Below are 21773 nucleotides of genomic sequence, written 5' to 3'. Positions count from 1 at the left end.
TTAATTTTTGTAGTATTTATTTTGTTTTTGCTGTGCTTTTCGTGGTTTGTTTGTATATGTTTTTGTATTTTTATTATGATATATTGTATTTTATTTTGTTTGTTCACTGCCCTGAGAGCTATTTCGCTAAGGGCGGTATATAAATTGAAATAATAAATAAATAAATAAAATAAAATGCCCTCGTTTGCATGTAATGCTAAGACAAACCATGGTTTAGCACAAACAAGTAAACTGTAAACCATAGTATAAACCATGGCTGCAGGCAGCTCATGGTTTGTCTGGGAGAGCTAAACCATAAACCCAGGTTCATGGAATTTGTAAACTATAAGCACACATCTTTAACTCTTCTTTAATTTTTTTTATGTTGGACTTCTACTTAAGGAAGGGCTGTAACCTAGTGGCAGAGCATCTGCTTTGCTTGCAGACAGTCCCTGGTTCAATCCCCTACATCTCAAGGTTGAGCTGGGAATGTCCCTCACCTGACACCTGTGAGAGCTGCTGCCAGTCAGTGTAGACAATACTGAGCTAGATGGACCAACGGTCTGACTCAGCAGGAGGCAACCTCCTAGGTTCCTACTGCTCTCTGTCATTTCATACCTCAACCTTTCTTTCGTCTTTATTCCTCCCCTCTAAACCCTCCTCAGTACATTCAAAAGGCTCCCTGCACCACATATGCGCAGATCCTGCTAAGCTGGGCAGCATGGAGAAAAAGCAGGCATGCTACTTTGCATACATTCCTAATTTGCACAAACTGCTCTTGATAGCAGAACCTGGAGTTCTCGGGTGCTGAATTGTGGGGGCTTTTATAAATGTTTGTTTTAATTAAATCTTGGAATTCTAAATGCATGCATGGCAAGGTGATCCTTTTAGAGAAAACTCTAAAGCTGGCCTTGTTTCAGGGCAACATAATACATTGCCAAATCCGGAAACGTTAGATGGTTAACTTCCCCCACCCCACCCCCACTTTCCCTTGCATCACTCAGGTCCCTGAATCACTTTCCAAAGAAGGATTTCCCAATACCCTCCCTTCAGGAGCGATAACACAGAGAGTCCCTGAGCCAAGAGATCAGCAATGGCTGGAACCGCTGCAGAGGCGTTGATGTCATGCTAGAACTTGTTGCTGTTGCTGGAAAGTTTCACGGAAATCCTTGGTCACTGAGCATGTCCTTCATTTGCTTGGCCGAGAACTTTATTTATTATTTATTTATTTTATTTTATTTATATCCCGCCCTTCCTCCCAACAGGAGCCCAGGGCAGCAAACAAAAGGACTAAAAACACTTTAAAACATCATAAAAACAGACTTTAAAATACATTAAAACAAAACATCTTTAAAAACATTTTTTTAAAAAAAGCTTTGAAGACATCTTAACCAAAAAAAAAAAGGTTTAAAAACATATTATAAAGCAATTCCATCACAGGCGCAGACTGGGATAAGGTCTCTGCTTAAAAGGCTTCTTGAAAGAGGAAGGTCTTCAGTAGCTGCCAAACAGAGATGGCGCCTGTCTAATATTTAATATTTAACTTGCTAAGTGCTGAATCACCTGGTTCTTTCTGGTGGGAACAGCCCTTTGGAAAGGGCACTCTCATTGGGGGCGGGGAAGTTTTTTTTTTTAAAACAAAGAATTTTGCGGCACCTTTTAAAAACATTTCCATTTACCCGGCGTTTGATGCTGATAGGTACTGACCTTGGCAACCGTGAAACTAGTAACTGTGAGGGTATGTGATTGTTTTAAAATGTTTTACAGGGTTTTTTTAGATGGTTTTAAATGGTTCCTAAATGAAATTGTACTGTTTTAACATTTTCATGCTTGCCACACTGGGCGACTTTGGGAGGAAGAGTAGGATAGAAATTTAATAAATGAATCCAATAACTCTTTAGTGGACTGGAACCTACTTACTTCCTCAGATGCATGAAGTTTCATCCTGAGCGTTGACAGCTTGCAGCACAATCCTAACCATGTCTGCTCAGAAGTAAGTCCTGCTGAATTCAGTGGGGCTTACTTCCAGGTGGGTGAGGTTAGGACTGCAGCCTTAAATGTGCTTTTAACATAATTGGCAGTCTGCACTTTTTATATTTCATTTCCCTGGAACCTTACAGCTTAGAACTCTCCTCTCTTCCCCAAAATCAGGTATTTATGTACCTGCAATTGGGAGAACGTTTGGTGCATCTGATGAAGTAGCCTCTAGCCCATGAACATTTGTACCAGCCATCCCCAACCTAGTCCACTCCAGATGATACTGTAGGACTCCCAGCTCTTCTCAGCCCCAGCCAGCATGACCAACAGCCAAAGCTGATGGGAGCTGTAGTCCAACTTTGGAGGGTACCAGATTGGGAATGGCTGGCTTATGCCATAAGGCATTTGTTAGTCTTCAAGATGCCGCAAGACTCTTTTGTTGCTGTTTTAGTTTTTAAAACGTATATGCCGCTTAATGCCAAAATAACCTGCTTTGATTGTGTGCGTGTGACATTGCAGAATATGAGTATTTTTATAAATAAGTAAAATAAGCTTCTAAGCAGTTTACAAAATAGAAAAACCTGCTGCACCAACTTTAGAATATAAATGCTCTGAATTAAAATGCACAATAAAACAATCCCATTAAAACACTGAAATGTAAACATCCATAATCAGCATATGCAATAAAACAATCCAGTTAAAAAACAGCACAGCCATTAAAACAGGATACTCCGGTCAAGAGATCAAAGTTGCTGCAATTAGTTACCCTTGCTAAGAAATCAAGCCAAAACTTTCTCTTTTGGAAGACCCAGAAGGAGTTTGCATGACCAGGGATCAGTGACAGGGATCAGCACTTGTGGTACTTGCCAAGACCTAAGTCTGCAGCAGACCAACAGTTGATTCGCACAACCTTGTCTTTAAATGCAATCAAAATCTGATTTGGCTGCGGCAGACATCGGAGAACGAAGTAGCCGGCACCATGACTGAAGAGAAAGCCAATTTCTGGAGGGAGCCCAGCTCTGCAAGGAGAAGGAAGGGAGCCCTGTGCTTATGTGGAAATGTTTTGGTGTTAAAGAGCAAAGCCAGGCCTGTCCCCTCCGCATCTGAGCCAACTGAGCCATCAGAGGATGGGTTTGTTTAGATAAAGGCCTGGCTTTGGAGTTTAACACCCCAGCTGGAAATAATAAAAGGAAGCCATTCCAATGTAGCTGATGGGGCACTGTGAGGGAGGTGAGGATAGGGCTGTCCAAGCAGCACTGAGGCCTAGCAGAAGTGGGGTTGATGGGGGAAGGGAGAGAGAGGAATGGTTGGGGAGGACAACAGGTGAGTGGGGGAGACTGGTTGGAAGCAGGGGGCTGGTAGCGTTTTTGCAAGCAATACCCTCCAATCAACTCCTCTGAATAGGCTGTGTGTGCCAAAGTGCTTCTGTGTGCCTGCAACACCATGTGTCTGCCTGTTTGGCGCATAATTTCTTCCACCGTGGAAGGCACCAGCAGCTCAAAGCTTCCCAGAAATCAGGTGCAATGGTAAATCTGAGCAATGCACGTTCTTAGATTTTTGTTTTCCTTCCCAACCCTTCCTCCAAAGAGCTCAAGACAACACACATGTCCCCCTTTATCTTCACAACAGCCCTGTGAGGTGGGCCAGTTGTTCTCTCTCAGCCTCACCTAAGGTTTTGTGGCTGAACAGGGCTTTGAACACAGGCCCAGCTGTCTAACACCGGGGATGGGGAAGGTGTTGCTGGACTTCCAACTCCCATCAGCCCTGGCCAGCGTGGCAGTTGTTGAGGATGATGAGAGTTGGAGTCCAATAATATCAGGAAGAGTGCAGGTTCCCCATGTTCGGCCCACACAGAATGTTAGAGGCTTTCCAGCATTTCAGACAGAGAATGGTCCTTTTCCAGCCCTACCTGAAGATGCCAGAGACTTAAGAACATCAGAAGAGCCTGTTGACCAGGCCAAGGGCCCATCTGGTCCAGCATCCTGTTCTCACAGTGGCCAACCAGATGCCCATTATGGGAAACCTGCGAGCAGAGCCTGAGTGCAACAGCAACTCTCCCCACTTGTGATTCCCAGAGACATAGTGCCTCCAGCAATGGAGGGTGAGGATCTGGGGCATTTTGCATGCAATGCATGTGCTCCCCCCCCCCACTGAGCTATGGGGTTTTTTTTATAATGCACGCATGAATGTCAAGCAAAAAAGGACCAGCACCCACTCATGCGTATTTTATGGGGCATGCAGCAATGTGCGCACTCAGGCATCCTTCGCATCCAATGTGCTAGGGAGGTATTTAGCGTCCCATCCCTTTGGTGTCAACAATTGCCCGGCTTTCTCATCCCCTTTTATCCATTGTGATGCTTCTCACCTCTCTCCTTTTTCCAAGCCCCCCTCCCCACCCACCCTCATTAAGTGAAGATGCCGGCTGTGTGACCCACCCCAAGAGGCCTCCCGACAGCCATTCCTTTCCACACCAGGCCCAGAGAGAGAGAGAGAGAGAGAGCACTTGCAGCCTATAAATCACCTGGCACACAGAGAGAGTAGATAAATATTTAGACTGGCTCAGTGGCGCTGCTGGGTCACCCGCTCACTGGTGCGACAGAAAATGATAGGGACTTGCGGGGGTATGAAGTAGCCAGTTGGCCTGGGGCCAGAAGGGCGAACTGCAGCTGAAAGCAAATAGGTTTGGGATCCCAGGAGCCAGAATTGTTGTCCTTGTGACTGCAAGGGGTTTTCAAGCTAGGAAGGTTCAGATGCCCTCCCTCCAAAAAAAAACACCCTGGAAGGGCCATAGCTCATTGGTGGAGCACATGTTTTGCATGCATAGGAAAGTGAGTCAGACCATTGGTTCCTCTAGCTTAGTTTGACCTGCACTGACTGGCAGCAACTCTCCAAGGTTTCAGTCAGGAATCTTTTCCCCAGCCCTCTGCAGGTACTGGGGACTGAACCTGAACTCTTTTTGCATGCAGATCCCATCCTGTACCACTGAGCTGTGGTCCTTCTCTGTCACTTAAATACAGCACACTGCCTATGCATTTCCCAAGCTGCAGTGCATAAGGTCTAGAAACATGGAAAAGACTAGTGGTACTGTTCCTGCAAGGGAGCATGCAAGGCCCCGGTTACGTGGCAGGGTGGCCACAAGCTTAGCAACCTGAAGACAAGCATCAGCTTTTGAGAGAGGCTGGGTGGGTGTGCTGGCTTGGAATCTTGTCCTCTTCCCTTGTTACCTTCTCCTGTTTCAGTCTAACAAAGGCATCCAGCAAACTCCCAGCTCAGCCCCGGGTCCAACGTGCAGCTGTGCTGTCAGCTGTCCAGTCGTTTCCTCTGTTCTGGGGCCTGCCTGTTCGCTTCATGGGAGGGGAGACAGTGAATCAGCCTTGGAATGTATACAGATGGAGCCAGGGGTCATCCCAGGGGGTGGCTTAGTCAAAGGGCAGCTTGGTTCTGGGCCTTAGAAAGTCAGGGGCCTGGAATGCTGTAGAGATCTTGGGGAAGAGCAGCTGGGACAGGATGCATCGTCATACTCATGAAGTGCTCCAGGATGGGGTTTCTTGTAGATCTTGGGCAGGATTACTTTCTCAACCAAAGGGCCGCATTTTCATCTGGATAGCCTTCCAGGGGCCACATGCCAGTGAGGGGCGGGGCCAGGGGCAGAAGTGGGTGGAGTCATTAATATACATTGTATACAGTAGGCTCGTTTCTACACATACAAACCTCTCTACCCTGCAAGAGGCATTATCAGAGTTCAGGCAGGCATTCCAGCCAGGCAAAAGCATTTGTGTAAGGTGTGAAGCCTAGGTGAGGGGTGTGGCTAAGGAGGAGGTGTGGCCTGGAGAGAGTGCCACGGTCCAAAGGATTGGAGGGCCTCACTTGGCCTCTTGGTCTGAGATGTCCCCCCTCCCCACTGCTGATTCTCTAAGGCCACTGTCCAACTTTTCCTCCTTGAGCCTGTCAGTCTGTTGAACTCTCAGCCCAATCCTAATCATGTTTGCTCAGGAGAAAGTCCCAGTGGCGTCACTGGGATTTTCTTCCAAGGAATTATGCTTGGGATTTGCATCCTTGGTCTTTCTAATGAAAACATATCTAATTCTGTGAGCCTTTTCTTCCTCTGATTTGCCTTACAGTATGACCATAGTTCTGTTGTGGGTAACCATTTCTCACTCTAATCTACCTTACAGGTAGGGTTGCCAGGCTTAGGGCCTGAGACTGATCCTGTTTTTTTAGGAGAAGAGAAAGTCAGCCAAGTACAGGTGTTCTTGCAACACTGTAATAGGAAAAACCACAAGGTGGAATTCTCTCTTCCCCCTCCACAACTTTTAAAGATATAAAAGGCCTCTTGGTTGCCAGACCCAGCCTCCAAGAGGTCTTCTGTATCTTTAAAGGTTGTGCAGGGCGAAGGGAGAATTCCACCTTGTGGTTTTTCCCATTACAGTGTTGCAAGAATACCTGCACTTGGCTGACTTTCTCTTCTCCTAAAGACACAGGATCAGTCTCAGGCCCTGAACCTGGCAACCCTACTTACAGAGTTGTTTGTGGGATAAAAAGGAGGGAAGCACTGATGCTACCCTGAATGCCTTGCAGGCAGGGTGGGATAAAAAAAGGTAATTAGAAAAGATAGGTACTTGAACAAGATATGGAGCCATAAGTTCCAGGAATACCCTGTCTGTCTTTGTATCGTAGTATGGCCACTTACACATTGCCAGAAGAAACTGCATCATGAAATAAAGAGGGCACCAATTTGCATGGGCTAATTACTAATATTTAAGTTGAAATACAATGCATCTTTGGAAAGACAGAGACCTGCAGGCCTGCTCCATCTGCCGTCCAGGTGCTACTGATGGGCAGCTTGAGAGCACCTCCTGTTCCATAGTTGGTGGCAGTACATTTCCAAACAGCAGTTGCTGGGGAGAGTGCTCTTGCACTCAGGTCCTGCTTTCAGGCTTCCCATAGGCATCTGGTTGGCCACTGTGAGTACAGGATGCTGGACTAGATGGGCCACTGGCCTGAACCAGCAGGGCTATCCTTAGGTTCTTAGGTGCTTTCCCTTCTTAGGGTTTGCATTTTCTTTTTAAACCAGGCAGCCCTTCACATAGAAGATGCCTGTAAATAGAGAGCTGTCCTCTGCAAAAGTAGGACACATGGCCACCACTCTGTTTAATGTTTATATCCCACCCTTCCTCCCTCCATACAGTTCGGGGAAGGGCTTTAGCTCCGTGGCAGAGCGTCCGCTTTGCATGCAGCAGGTCCCAGCTTCAATCCCAGCAAGCATCTCCAGTTAGAACTGGGAGAGACCCCCCCCGTCTGAAACCCAGGAGAGCTGCTGCCAGTCAGTGTTGACAATTCTGAGCTAGATGGACCAGTGGTCTGGCTTAATATAAGGCAGCTTCCTATGTTCTTTGCAGGCAGGTCTCTGGCCCCTAGGAGCTTACAGATGACATTTCAGCACTATGATAACAAAGGGAGGGGAGGAGGGAAAAGGGGCAAGTGCAGTTAATGGTACCTACACTAAAGAGCTTGAATGGTCCATCCATTAACAGCCCTTTGAGGGAAGTAAGGAGGCCAGCAGAGATAACAGCAACTCAGGATGGGTGTTTTACAGCGCAATAAAAGAGCGTCTGCAAATGAGCAGAAGGCTTCTTAATATTTTGACTTCTTCACCAACAACTTTTGGGTTAAATGGATTGCAGTTGTCTCCCCCCCCCTGCCCCCACATATTGGACATCTTTCCCTGACTATCATTTTATCCCTCTCCTCCCCCCCCCCAATTTTCTAGCCACCCTCAGCCAGTGGCTGGCAGGACAGAGTACATTTCCGTAGCAGGAAGCGATCCTGGGCCTCCTAGTTTGCCCCATAAATGACTCCATCTCACAGGAGGAGGGAGGTCTGGACTCAGCAGGACCTCTTGCTTTGCAATCTCTCCTGGCTTGCTTTTTCCTTTTTTTATTTTTAAGGCTGGACAGAAGAAGGAGCCACTGCAAGCCCTTATTCCGAGAGGAGGCTGGCCTCATGGCTGTGCTCTGCCACCCTAGTCAGAGGCAGCATGCTTCTGAAAACCAGTTGCCGGAAGCCTCAGGAGGGGAGAGTGTTCTTGCACTCGGGTCCTGCTTGCGGGCTTCCCCCAGGCACCTGGTTGGCCACTGTGAGAACAGGATGCTGGACTAGATGGGCCACTGGCCTGATCCAGCAGGCTCTTCTTATGTTCTTATGTTCATTTTTAACCCTGTGCTCCCGTAAAACTATTTTTAATTTTTTTATTTAAAAAAAAAAAAACGTTTGTGACCTGAGTGTGAGACATTACCATATGAAATAGTTTTCTTCTCTTTTTCTTTTATTAACTTGTTGTTTTTTTAAAAAAAGGAGAACATGAGCAAAGGGTAGAATTGCCACTGTGTGCATAATGAGAAATTACCGAATTTGCATTCTTTGGAGCAATGCATGAACCGAAACACAAGTATCCTTTGACATTCACATATCTCTAAATTTTGTGATGCAGCTCTGCAATGAAACAGTGTGTACAAAAATGCATATATTAGGAGGAAGTATGCATAAAAATGAAGGTATCAGTATAATATTAAAATGCATTATATTCGGAGAAATTGCTTTCAAAACTGTGTGCATTAGACAAAACTGCATACAAAAATGTGTTTATTAGGAGAAATTTGCACCAAATGCTGATGAATTTTTAAAAACTCACCAACTAAAACTAAAATAAAAAGAAGCCTGAATTTAAGATTGGAAAAATGAGAAACGGCATAAAACCAAAACTGTCAGATTTGTCCATGTTTTTCTTTTTTACTTGTCCTGCTCCTGTCCCTTTAATAACAGCCTGATATGTATCAAAATTCAACAGGCAAAACTTTTCCTGGCAGAAAGAGAGAAAGAGAATGATAGGGATGGCTTGACCTCAATGTCTGTGGCTGCTTCCAGATGACCTCTTTATTGAGCATTCATCCTGATTTCCTTGCACAAAGTTTGCGAGAAGGTTATAGGATGTCTGTTGTTTATCGAGCATTCATCTGATTTGTTTTCAGGGGTGTTATACAATGCTTGTGCCAAATCATTATCTTCCCATACTTCCCAGTGAATTTTCCCTCTTACTTCCCTTGCCACAAAAAAAAAAGTCTGATTGTTTCCCGAAGCAGGTTTGTTGCGCAAGAGCGACAAGGCTACTTTAATTGCACTGTTTGTGTTTGCCAGAATGTGGCAAATACACAGTTTTGTGTACTGAGCTGCTCTTAAGGACACGGGAGCAAAACCAGTGAAAAGGCCGGCAAGTCAAGCAAAAGGGGCTTTTGGATAGGGTTGCCACCATTTACTTTCAACAGTTTCAGTTTCAGTTGGTACAGCTTGAGGACGTTGACAAGGTGCTTGGACAGGTTCGTGCAACCACTTCTGTGCTGGATCCTTGCCCTTCTTGGCTAATAAAAGCTAGCAGGGATGGAACAGCCGGCTGGGCCAGGGAAGTGATTAATGCCTCTCTGTGAGAGGGGGTGGTCCCTGGCTGCCTGAAAGAGGCGGTAGTGAGACCACTCCTGAACAAACCCTCCCTGGACCCAGAAAATCTTAATAACTATAGGCCGGTAGCAAACGTTCCATTCCTGGGCAAGGTCCTTGAACGAGTGGTTGCTTGCCAGCTCCAGACACTCCTGGATGAGACCTATTATCTGGATCCATTTCAGTCGGGCTTCAGGCCTGGTTTTGGTACAGAAGCAGCCTTGGTCGCCCTGTATGATGACCTTTGTCTGGAGAGAGACAGGGGGAGTGTGACTCTGTTGATTCTTATTGATCTCTCAGCGGCTTTCGATACCATCAACCATGGTATCCTTCTGGGAAGACTGGCTGAGTTGGGAGTGGGAGGGACTGCATTGCAGTGGTTCCCCTCCGACTTGGCAGGTCACCTCCAGAAGGTGGTGCTTGGGGAACATTGCTCGGCATCCTGGACTCTCCAGTATGGGGTTCCGCAGGGGTCAGTTCTGTCCCCCATGCTCTTCAACATCTACATGAAACTGTTGGGTGCGGTCATCCGGAGCTTTGGAGTGCGTTGCCATCAGTATGCTGATGACATGCAGCTCTATTTCTCCTTTTCATCCTCTTCAGGTGAGGCTGTCAATGTGCTGAACCGGTGCCTGGCTGCAACAATGGACTGGATGAGGGCTAATAAACTGAGGCTCAATCCAGACAAGACTGAGATGCTGCTAGTGGGTGGTTCTTCTGACCAGATGGTGGATGTCCAACCTGTCCTGGATGGGGTTGCACTCCCCCTGAAAGAGCAGGTTCGTAGCTTGGGGGTTCTCCTAGAACCATCTCTGTCACTTGAGGCTCAGGTAGCCTCAGTGGCACGGAGTGCCTTCTACCAACTTTGGATGGTGGCCCAACTACTTCCCTATCTGGACAGGGATAACCTGGCTTCAGTTGTCCATGCTCTGGTAACCTCCAAGTTAGATTACTGCAATGCACTCTATGTGGGGCTGCCTTTGAAGACGGTTTGGAAACTGCAGCTTGTGCAAAATGCGGCAGCCAGATTGGTAACAGGAACCAGATGGTCTGAACATATAAAACCGATTCTGGCCCACTTGCATTGGCTGCCTGTATGTTTCCAAGCTCGATTCAAGGTGCTGGTTTTGACCTATAAAGCCTTACATGGCTTGGGACCACAATACCTGATGGAATGCCTCTCCCGATACGAACCCACCCGTACACTACGTTCAAGATCAAAGGCTCTCCTCCAGGTGCCTACTCCAAGGGAAGCTCGGAGGGTGGCAACAAGGGAGAGGGCCTTCTCAGTGGTGGCCCCCAAATTATGGAATGATCTCCTTGATGAGGTGCGCCTGGCGCCAACACTGTTATCTTTTCAGCGCCAGGTCAAGACTTTCCTCTTCTCCCAGGCATTTTAGCATGTGTTTTTTTAATTGTTTTAAATTTTTTAAAGTGTTTTATATTGTTTTTAAAATATGTGTTTTAAACTTGTATATTTGTTTTTAATGTTTTTAGTTACTGTAAACCATCCAGAGAGCCATGGGGCAGTATACAATTACAATAAATAAATAAATAAACAGGGATCTAGTGGTGTCAAGAACCGTGTGGCAGAAAAGGGGGGGGGCTCTTTATTCCAGGCTCAACAGAATATGCATGTCATACAAGTGGCATGCATTTTATGACAATTGTTGACATAAGAAGTGTCCTCCCTCCCCTATTGCCCTCCCCGGAAGGGTTTGTTCTGAATTGTGTTGGGCATGCAATAAATCTTATTTTAGTCACTTGGACTTTTTCCTCTAGCTTCCCCACCACCACCACCTCTCCCAACCTGTGGTACATTCCCAGTTTTGTGATTACACACAGCTATGTGGCAGGCAGAAATTCCATAGTACTTTCCATCTCCTTGCTTGGAAAAGACTGAGGCAGGCAGTTGGCACAGGAGGCACCAACTTCTCCAGACCTCTGTCTGAAACCCTGGAGAGCTGCCAGTCAGAGTACTCTCGACCAGGGGTGGAGAATGTTGTCAGACAGAGGACCGCATTCCCTTTTGGGCAACCTTCCGAGGGCCATATGTCAGTGGTGGGTGGAGCAATTAATGTAACATTTACCTTTGTACTGTAGGCTAGATTGTACATACACGCCTTCTCTGTCCTCCATTTAGAGGCAAGATCAGAGTTCAAGGATGCATTCTAACTAGGCAAAATCACTTGGGGGTGTAAAGCAGGGGGTAGTGAGGGGTATGGCCTGGGGAGAGTTTTGAGGGGCAAGTAGAGAGGCCTGGAGGGCCACATTTGGCCCCTGGGGCTGAGGTTCCCAACCCCTGGTGCAAACAATACTGAGCTAGATGGACTCGGCGTAAGGTTGCTTCCTATACTCCTATGAGGTTTATGTCACTGTGTCACTGAAGCCAGGAAGCGCTCCTGACTCTCTCCCTTCTTCTCTTTAGGAGGTGAAGATTTTCCGAGCCCTGATCCTTGGAGAACTGGAACGGGGCCAGAGCCAGTTCCAGGCCCTCTGCTTTGTCACCAGGCTCCACCGCAACGAGATCATCCCTAGCGAGTCCATGGCCAAGCTAAGACAGGTGAGAAGGCAGCAGGGCATTCATTCCCTGGCTCTTGCAATTAGGGCAAGGTGATCCTAAAGCCCGTCATTCTGGTTGTTTAGATTTACTGGGCCCCTTCAAAAGGGGGAAAAATCAATGTCCAAGGTGACTTCCCTAAAAGAAAAATAGCAAAATTACAAAACATGACAAACTAAGCAAGAGTTTAAAGCATGGCATAAAGTCTTTTCCATGGGACTAAGAGAAACCTTGCTGCAAGCCTGCGTTAGGAGCCTTGCCAGGGTGCCTTTTATAGCCCTGTTTAATAAGCCGGTTAAGTCAGCATCTGGGTGGATCCTGAATGCAGGGGTTCACGGTTGAACACAGTAGGTTCAGACACACAATTGATTCTCTTGAACATGTGTGTGGAGCCCCACAGAGGAAACAAGTAATGCTTCTGGTCATTTCTGAGAGTTAAATACACAGACACACGCACAGTTAAAAACTGCTATTGGGTTTAAAAATGGCACCAACCACAGCAGTATTGATGAGACTCTGAAAAACTCTCTCCAACATTTTCTTCCTTGCCAGAAAAACCCACGGACAGTGCGACAGGCTGAGGAGGTGCGCGCCCTTGAGCATCTCAGCATGGACGTGGCTGTCAACTTCAGCAAAGGGGCCCAGCTCAGTTCCCATATCTACAACATCTGTTCCGAAGCCAAAGAGGCCATCTACACCCGGGAAGAGGATGCGAAGTTCTGGTTGGAGAAAGGTAGGTGGCACCGCTTCCTATAGGATAGGAAATTGAGGGAATCTGCAAACTTCCCTTCCCATAACTTCTCCACTCTGGAGCAGTAACAGCAGATCCTCAAACACTTACGGCAGGAGTGGCTAATGTGTGGCTTGGACGCCAATTCCCATCATCCCAGACAGCCAGTATAGCCAATGGTCCAGTAATGACTGGAGGATTTGAGGAGGCTCACACAGAGAGTTACAGGCCTGATGGGCATCTGGGGGAAAGGGGTGGGGTTGTTCAAGAGCTCAAGACACCTCCAGGCGTCAGAGGCTGGTAAAGTTGAGGGACCTTTGCTATGGGAAGTGACTTTCTCACCCTGTTCTGCCCACGTGGCTCTCTTACAGAAGTGGACGGCTCCATGTTTGAGGTCCTGCCCCAGTCGGCCGACCTTCCCGACTTGCAGCGATGCCGGCTCTGCGCAGATCGTTGGAAGCCTTGCATTTGCACCTATGCGCTAAGCATCGAGTGGTATCCCTGCATGCTCAAGTACTGCAAGAGCCGCGATGCCACTGGGAAGGTCTCCTCCTACAAGTGTGGCATCCGCAGTTGCCAGAAGGGCTACAGCTTTGACTACTACGTGCCGCAAAAGCAACTCTGCCTTTGGGATGAGGAGACCTAGCCGGGCCCCTGGGTGGCCATTTTTGCACCATCAGTGCTTCCCTTCCACCTCTCTTCATGTGGGTCTGGGTCGTGCTACCAAGATGGCTGCCCAGTAAAGGGGGGAAGAGGCAGGGGCCGGACAGCAGCGCCCGTCAGGTCTTTGTACGAGTCTGTCCAACTCCTTGGCTGCTCAGCAGCGAACTCCTTCAGACTTGTGGGCGCAGGTTACGTTTGACTGCAACGTTGTCCAAGACGAAGATCTGTTCAGTCTCGGGCTCTTGAGTTGGAGCTGTTGGTCTCAGGGCCCCCTCACACACACCTCTTCACCATTGGCTGTCGTGACTTCTTCGGTTTCCCGACAACCGAAATTGAACTGTGTCCCACTGCTGTTTCATTTAATCAAGAAAAGAGAATGGAGGCTTTTCCTTGACAATCTTCCAGAAAGAATTTGAGACCAGACGGGTATCGGGGTTCCTCCAAGCTTCACACTTTTTATGCGTGTTTCATCAGCTCAGGCGTGGGGTAGAGTGGGGACTTGAACCTGTGACCTCTGGATCAAAGTGCATGAGTTTAGAAAGTGGCTGCCTGGGTCAACCAGCAGAGGGAGACAAAGAGGCACAGCAAGTTGGCTGCTCCACCTTATTAACAGAAAACTCTTGTGATGAGGCATCCCAGTTGGCGTCTAAGTAGAGGCAGACGTGGGGTGCTCCTCTACTCTGCTTCTCCCCCATAATCTTTGTAGGAAGATCACAGAATAACAGGACTGATCCCCTGGAAACAATTCCTCATTTCCCAGCAATGGCACACCTCCACCTAATAACCAATGCCTTTGCATTTTAATTAATGGGCAACACAGCCTCTGCAGGATTCAGCATCATGGCTATACCATACTGTGCCCAGCCTATGCCCCTGGAGCAAGGAGTGAAAGAGCATCACTGAGCCCTTCCCCACGATCCTGTTTAGCTTTCTGGTACTGGGTCCTCCCCAGTAGGAAGGTACAACAATCAGGCTCCAGTTAAAGTACTTGTTCTCCATCCTTGCTGTCGTATATCTTCCAGTGACCGGGGAACAGTGGATAACTAGGAGCTAAAGCAGGGTGGGGAGCCCGTGGCCTGCCGGATTTTGTTGGGTTCCAACTCCCATCAGCCCTGGCCAGCAAAGGCAATGGCCAGGAATGGTGGGAGCTGAAGTCCAACAGCATCTGGAGGGCCACAGAAATATGGGAAAGGAAGCATAAAGAAGTCCCAGGGTAGCCAACATGGTGCTCTCTGGATGATTCGGACACCATCTCCCTTCAGGCCCAGGCAACATGGCCAACGGCCAGTGATTATGGGAATGGTAGAAGGGCCGCCATCTCCGGGTTTCATCACCAGGGTTTCTCGCCCTGAGCTAACAGATGCCAGTGAACGAGGCAGAGGCCTGCCCAGTGTGTTTCTGTTTCGAGATCCAATGCCCCGGTGCCTTTTTGCTCATTAACCAAAAGCAACATGCCTGTGTGTTTCTGTATGCCACAGTCTCCCAAAATGTGATGGGGTGAACTGATGACAATCCCGGTTTTTAAAGTGCCTGCAGTGGTTAGACCAAAGGGGAGCAAGTAGGCGTGGGGATATGGGATGGCCAGCCGGCAGCGCGGGTGTTGGAAGTGGCACGTGCTGCAGGGATGTGTGGGCTTGCCTGGGTAGGAAGAGGAGGGCCTGATTAAGGCATGGAACTGGTTCCCCTATGCTACTGCCCAGTGCCTCCCCCGCACGGTGCCTGCTCCCCACCTCAAGGGCAGAACAATCCAACCCCCCTTTGGGATGGGATGGGGGAGATTTAGGATTGCAGCGAAACCACATGAAGACGTGGTGGAGCTGGTTACCTGTGTGTACTACGGGATGTGCACATTGAATGCATACATTGGACTTGTGAGCAGCTGGACAAAAAGGTTGGTAGCCGCAGCCGCATGTTCCATCCCCACCACCTCTGGGGAAACCGTTCCCTGCTCCTACTCCTTAGTTTCCCTTTATTTATAAAATGTAACGGGAAAGTGGTGGCAGTCTGGTCAATCTTACAGCACAACGCACAAGGCTGAGATGACTTGTTATCTAGGCCTTTTCCATCCCTTCCCCCCCCCAGATGGATATACAGAAGGCCAGTTTGCCAAGTGGTCATTTACCACTTAGGGGAGGGGTTAGATGTTGTTGGACTCCACCTCCCAATATCCCTGACGATTGGCCGTGCAGGCGGGGGCTGATGGGAGTTGAAGTCCAACCACATCTGCAGGGCACCTTGTTGTCTGCCGCTGCCCACGGTGTCTGTATAGCCACTTGGTTATCCAACACTCCTATTGATCGTTGAGTAGGATTTTAGCACGTGTCTCACTAAGATTCGTAGTAAAGTGGCTATTGGTGCATTGACCCACAACAATGGCAGAAAGTACATAAGAGGAGCCCTGCTGGTTCATACCAAAGGTCCATGTGGTCCAGCATCGGTCTTCCCACAGTGACCAGTCAGATGCCTCCAAAGAGCCCACAAGCAGGGCTTGAAGACAATAGCCCTGTTGCTCATAACCAATAGGTACTCATTGACATTCTGCCTGTAACCAAGCAGGTAACATATAGGCAGCACTGCTAGATCCATCCTCCATTACTTTGTCTTATTCCCTTTTAAAGCCATCTTAGCCAGGAGCCATTGCTGACACCTGGTAGCAGGGAGTTCCACAAGTTAGTGATTTTTGTGTGACCAAGTAAGCAGAAATCTTAATTAACATTCTGTGAGGACCCCAAAATTTTGTTTGGAAAGTATTGCCATATTTTCTTTCTGAAAGGGTTCGCGTGCCCTTTCACAGGCAGGAATTAAAAAGGCTCACCTTTCCCCTCCATGGAGATGCGGTAGTGATGGAGCAGCTTTACCCATTTGATTTCTGCTTGTCATGCAGCTGCCTGAAGGCACAGAGGTGCTGGCAGGGAAAAAGGGTGGGCAGCCACATTTTGGGGGGCAAAACCCCCACCATATTGGCTCCCCTTTGTTGATGCCTCCTTGTCGGAAGGCAGAGCTGGGGTCCCAATCCCGGGGAGCTGGATCCCGGAGAGTTGGGAGAAGAGTATTCAGATGGATGGCAGAGGGAAGGGGGAGGAACTTCCCCCCTTTGGAGCGAAGACGAAACAGAGGAACTGCCAGTGATAAGGTCGCTTAGCAACGGGGAGCCTGAGCCCTCCCTGGACATTCTCACGCCTCCCCCTCTTTCAGGCTCAGAGCAAGAGGGGAAAGAGGGAGGGCTGCTCACAGCCGAAAAGCGGGGAGGCAGTTTACCATCAGCCCCTCCCCTTTCCCCCATCCTGGAATCGGAAACTTCAGAAGAGGAGGGGGTGATGCTTCCCCCCTCACCGCGCACACGCAGACAGCTGAAAAGACAGGAGAGAAGGGGGGGAAGGCGGGCAGTACCTGAGGGGCAGTTAAGGAGGAGCGAAAGATTGCGCGCCCGTTTGGCCCCTTCTTAAAGAACAGGCGGGAAGAAGTCCCTTGCTCTGTCAACTTTCTCCCAATGCCGCAGGACCTGTATCCCTGTATTGATTCATGAGAAAACGCAGTCTTTGTTTGGACATTACCCTAATAAAACACGAATTAACTACAATCGTTGGTCTGGTTCCTGAGTCACATCCTGGGCCTGACAGCTTGACAGAGCCACCTAAATCACCCTCAACGCTCTCTTCACTTGACTGGGACAAGATGTCAAAGGGAGCAGCGGGGGGGACGAACCCCACTTCTGAGACGGAAGACGTGGAACTCCTGAGGACTAAGGTAGCTGATTTGCAGACGGATGTTCAAGCCCTGCTAGCAGCAGTCAAGGCGCTGAAGATGGATAATCAAACCTTGAAGGCCACGATAGACCAGATGCGAACAGCCCCTCCAGCTGCCGTAGTAAAGGTTCCCATTGGATTGCCCCCAAAATACGTGGGACAAAGTGATCAGTTGGCAACCTTCGTGGCTCAATGTGAGTTATATCTGGATGTCAGGCACACGGAATTTCCAGACGATGGGGCTAAAGTAGCTTTCGTGATTAGCCTCCTGGAGGGAGAAGCTGCAAAATGGGTGACTCCGTATCTCGTGAGAAAGGATACTGTCTTAGGAAGGTACAGAGGATTTATACAGGAGATGACCGAGATGTTTCAAGACCCGCAAAGGGCTGAAACAGTAGCGCGGCAACTAGGCGCTCTGAAGCAAGCTAAAGGGACTGTTTCCGAGTACACTAACGCTTTTAAAATTCTGTCCCAGGAAACTGGTTACAATGACGCCGCCCTGATGTTTATGTACCGGAGTGGATTAAATGCTGAAATCCTGGATGAGTTGGCCAGGACCTCCCCCCCCCGCTGACCTACCAGGGCTCATCCGGCTATGCCTACAGATAGATCACCGGATGGAAGGAAGGCGCCTGGAAAGGAAGCAGGAGGTCCCGAGATACTCAGCCTCAGCATCCCGCAACAAGACCCTTCCCACTACAGGGATGGCAGGTAATGCAACTGAGGGACAGGGAGGGGCTAGGCCAAGACTGTCGGAAGAAGAAAAGGAAAGACGACGCCGGGAACGTTTATGCTTTTATTGTTCAAAGCTGGGCCATGTGGCCAGAGACTGTGGACTGAAAGGGGGGAAAGCCGAGCCATCGGGAAACTAGAACACCCAGTCCACGTGCAGGCCGGTGGACTGGGGGCAGCGTTGTATAAAGGCCCCCCAACGATCCAACCTCCCTCAAAGGGGGTGTTGGTCTTGCCTATTCGGATTACAACTTCCAGAGGAGTGGTGTTTAATTCCACTGCCTTAATTGACAGTGGAGCCTCCACAAATTTTATTGATGCAAAGTTAATCAAGCGTCATGGAATTTCCCGGTGGAAACTGGACGCTCCCCTAGCTGTGGAGACTATCGATGGGAAACCCCTGAAGTCAGGAGGGGTGACACAAGCCACGGAGGAAGTGAAACTTCAAATCCCTGGGCACGAAGAGTTCATTTCGCTATACGTGTCAGATCTCTCAAACTTTGAGGTGATTCTGGGAATGCCCTGGCTAGCAAAGCATGAACCCAAAATAAGTTGGAAGGAGGCGGTGGTGTGGTTCACCTCACAGTATTGCCAGGAGAACTGTCAACCTGAAGGAATCAAGAACACCTTAGCGGGGGCAGTGCAAGAGATCGAGCAAGTGACCCTGCCGCCAAAGTATGAAGAATTCAAAGATGTGTTTGATGAAAAAGAGGCAGAGACTTTACCCCCCCACCGCCCTTACGACTGTGCGATTGATCTAGTGCCAGGAGCCAGCATCCCATCAGGGAGAATCTACTCTCTCACAGAGAATGAGAGGGAGGCCCTGAAGGAATTCCTGGATAAAAACGTGAGGCGAGGATTCATACGCCCCTCACAATCCCCTGCTGGAGCGCCACTATTGTTTGTGAAAAAGAAGGGGGGGAACTCAGACCCTGTAACGACTATCACGCATTGAACCAGATCACCATCCCCAACAGCTACCCGCTGCCCCTGATCTCAGAGTTGCTGGACCGACTGCGCTCTGCCAAAATCTTCACGAAGTTGGATTTGAGAGGAGCGTACAATCTGATCAGAATGAAGGAGGGAGATGAATGGAAAACAGGATTCTTGACCGCTTACGGACAGTATGAATACCTGGTCATGCCGTTCGGGCTTTGTGGAAGTCCAGGAATTTTTCAAAAATTCATGAACGACGTGTTTAGAGACTTGTTGGACACGTATGTAATCTGTTACTTAGATGATATCCTGGTGTTCTCAAAGAACCAGGAAGACCACGACCAGCATGTGAAGACGGTGTTGAAGAGACTGAGAGAAAATCACCTGTATGCTAAATTAGAGAAATGTGGATTTGACCTCAAGTCTCTAGACTTCCTTGGATATCGAATCTCAGCGGAAGGCGTGGAGATGAACCCAGGGAAAGTAAGCTGCATATTGGACTGGGGCCAACCTGTCACCAAAAAGGATGTACAACGGTTTTTGGGGTTTGCCAATTATTACAGAAAGTTCATTCCAGGGTTTTCCAAATTAACAGCTCCTCTGACTGACTGTTTAAGGTGGAAGAAGAAGTTTCAATGGACAGAGAATGCCACCGAGGCCTTTGAGGAGCTGAAGAGAAGGTTTGCTACTGAGCCCATTCTGCGCTTTGCTGATCCGAACCGCCCTTTCGTAGTGGAAGCAGATGCTTCAGATTTTGCCATCGGGGGGGGGGTCCTGCTACAATTAGACCAAGAAGGGAAGGAGCTGCACCCCTGTGCGTACTTCTCTCGGAAGTTAAAGCCTGCAGAGAAGAACTACACAGTTTGGGAGAAGGAGCTGCTGGCCATCAAGGACTCTTTTGAAAACTGGAGACAATACCTAGAGGGGACCTCTCATCGAATTGAAGTGCGCTCCGACCACAAGAATCTTGAAAGCCTCCAAACAGCCAGAAAGCTGAACCAGAGACAGATAAGATGGTCCCAGTCCTTCACTAGGTTTAACTTCCAGATTACTTACCATGCCCAAGCCAAAAACCAGAGAGCGGATGCCTTATCCAGACAGCCACAATACAAAGAAAGCGAATCCGAGGACCAGCCTCAGTACGTAATCCCGCCAGAGAAATTAACGTTGGGAGTATGCCAGCCTTCATGGGAAGAGGAACTCAAAAAGGCACAACAAGAAGATGCAGACATGCTAAAATATCAGCAGGAGACGGGACAAGGTCAAGACTCAGAAGTAACCTTTCACTGGAGAAATGGACTGTTATGATTCAAAACCGCCAGATATGTGCCAGAAGGGGAATTAAGGCTCAGAATCCTACGCCAGTGTCATGATTCCATCACAGCGAGACACTTTGGGATTTACAAGACCATTCAGAACGTGGCCAAGGACTTCTGGTGGCCTAAAATGCGTCGGGATATTGAGAGTTATGTAAAGTCCTGCTCTGTCTGTCTGCGGACAAAAACACAAACAGGGACACCAGCAGGACTGTTACAACCGTTGCCTGTCCCACACGAACCCTGGAAGGACCTCTCCATGGATTTTATAACTGATCTACCCAAGTCCCAAGGAATGACAGCCATCTTAGTAGTGGTGGATCTACTTACCAAAATGGCACACTTTCTTCCTTGTGCAGGGGCCTTAGAGGCTAAAGAAACGGCCAAGTTATTCATCAAAGAAGTCTACCGGCTGCATGGATTGCCAAACAGCGTAGTCTCAGACCGAGGAACTCAGTTCACAGCCAAATTTTGGAGAGCAATGTGGAAACAGTTGCAGACGGAATTAAAACTCTCCTCCGCCCATCACCCCCAGACAGATGGGCAGACGGAACGCTTGAACGCCGTTTTGGAAAGATATTTACGAAGTTATGTGTCCTATCAACAGACTGACTGGGTATCATATTTGCATTTTGCAGAGTTCGCCTACAACAATTCTCTGCACTCCAGCACTCAACAAACCCCGTTCTTCGCTAATTATGGATTCCATCGTAAAGTCTTTCCAAGCAGCTCAGAAGGAATGCTGGTACCGGCAGCTGAGAACTTCCTTAAGGAATTGCAAGCGGCGCAACAGACACTGAAACAGCAGTTAAACGAAGCCAAAACGGAGTACAAGCGAGTTGCTGACCTGCACAGGAAGGAGCCCCCCCCCCTTCAACCGGGAGACCAGGTATGGCTGTCCACCCGCTTCCTCCAGATGCCGGGCAAATGTAGAAAATTACAAGACAAGAGGGTGGGTCCTTTCGAAATAGAAACTCAAATCAATCCCGTGGCGTACCGACTGAAGCTGCCTGACACATTTAAAATACATCCTGTGTTCCATCGATCCCTCTTAACGAAAGCCGCCCCTCCCAGTGAGTTACGGCCAGAGGAACCTCCCGGAGCTCCACTCCTGGTAAATGAGCAGCTTGAGTTTGAAGTTGAGGAGATCTTAGATTCCAGGATCAGACGCCACAAGCTGCAGTACTTGATTCACTGGAAAGGCTATGGGGTGGCTGACAGATCATGGGAAGATGCAGCTGATGTGCATGCTCCAGAATTGGTAAAACTTTTCCATCAACGTTTTCCCCACTGTCCCAAGCCAGACAAGGGGAGGGGGGCACAGCCTGGGAGGGGGGATGGTGTCGGAAGGCAGAGCTGGGGTCCCAATCCCAGGGAGCTGGATCCCGGAGAGTTGGGAGAAGAGTATTCGGATGGATGGCAGAGAGAAGGGGGAAGAACTTCCCCCCTTTGGAGCGAAGACGAAACAGAGGAACTGCCAGTGATAAGGTCGCTTAGCAACGGGGAGCCTGAGCCCTCCCTGGACATTCTCACGCCTCCCCCTCTTTCAGGCTCAGAGCAAGAGGGGGAAGAGGGAGGGCTGCTCACAGCCAAAAAGCGGGGAGGCAGTTTACCATCAGCCCCTCCCCTATCCCCCATCCTGG

The 21773-nt window shown here is 48.7% G+C and overlaps 1 protein-coding gene across 1 annotated transcript in view; it reads left to right on the top strand.

Annotated features, from left to right (window-relative positions):
* The window catches only part of OAF (out at first homolog), a 36487-nt gene extending 19683 nt beyond the window's left edge, over window positions 1-16804 (top strand). The window contains exons 2-4 of the mRNA XM_061592784.1: window positions 11876-12010; window positions 12560-12740; window positions 13109-16804. Coding sequence (XP_061448768.1) covers window positions 11876-12010; window positions 12560-12740; window positions 13109-13383 — 591 coding nt within the window. The 3' untranslated portion in view covers window positions 13384-16804. The remainder of the gene's footprint in view (window positions 1-11875; window positions 12011-12559; window positions 12741-13108) is intronic.
* The last annotated feature ends 4969 nt before the right edge of the window (window positions 16805-21773 follow it).

Source organism: Rhineura floridana, chromosome 12 (genome assembly GCF_030035675.1).
Source record: "Rhineura floridana isolate rRhiFlo1 chromosome 12, rRhiFlo1.hap2, whole genome shotgun sequence".
NCBI lineage: Eukaryota > Metazoa > Chordata > Lepidosauria > Squamata > Rhineuridae > Rhineura > Rhineura floridana.
The sequence above is the reverse complement of the archived record's forward strand: the minus strand, read 5'-3'. Positions and strand labels throughout refer to the sequence as shown.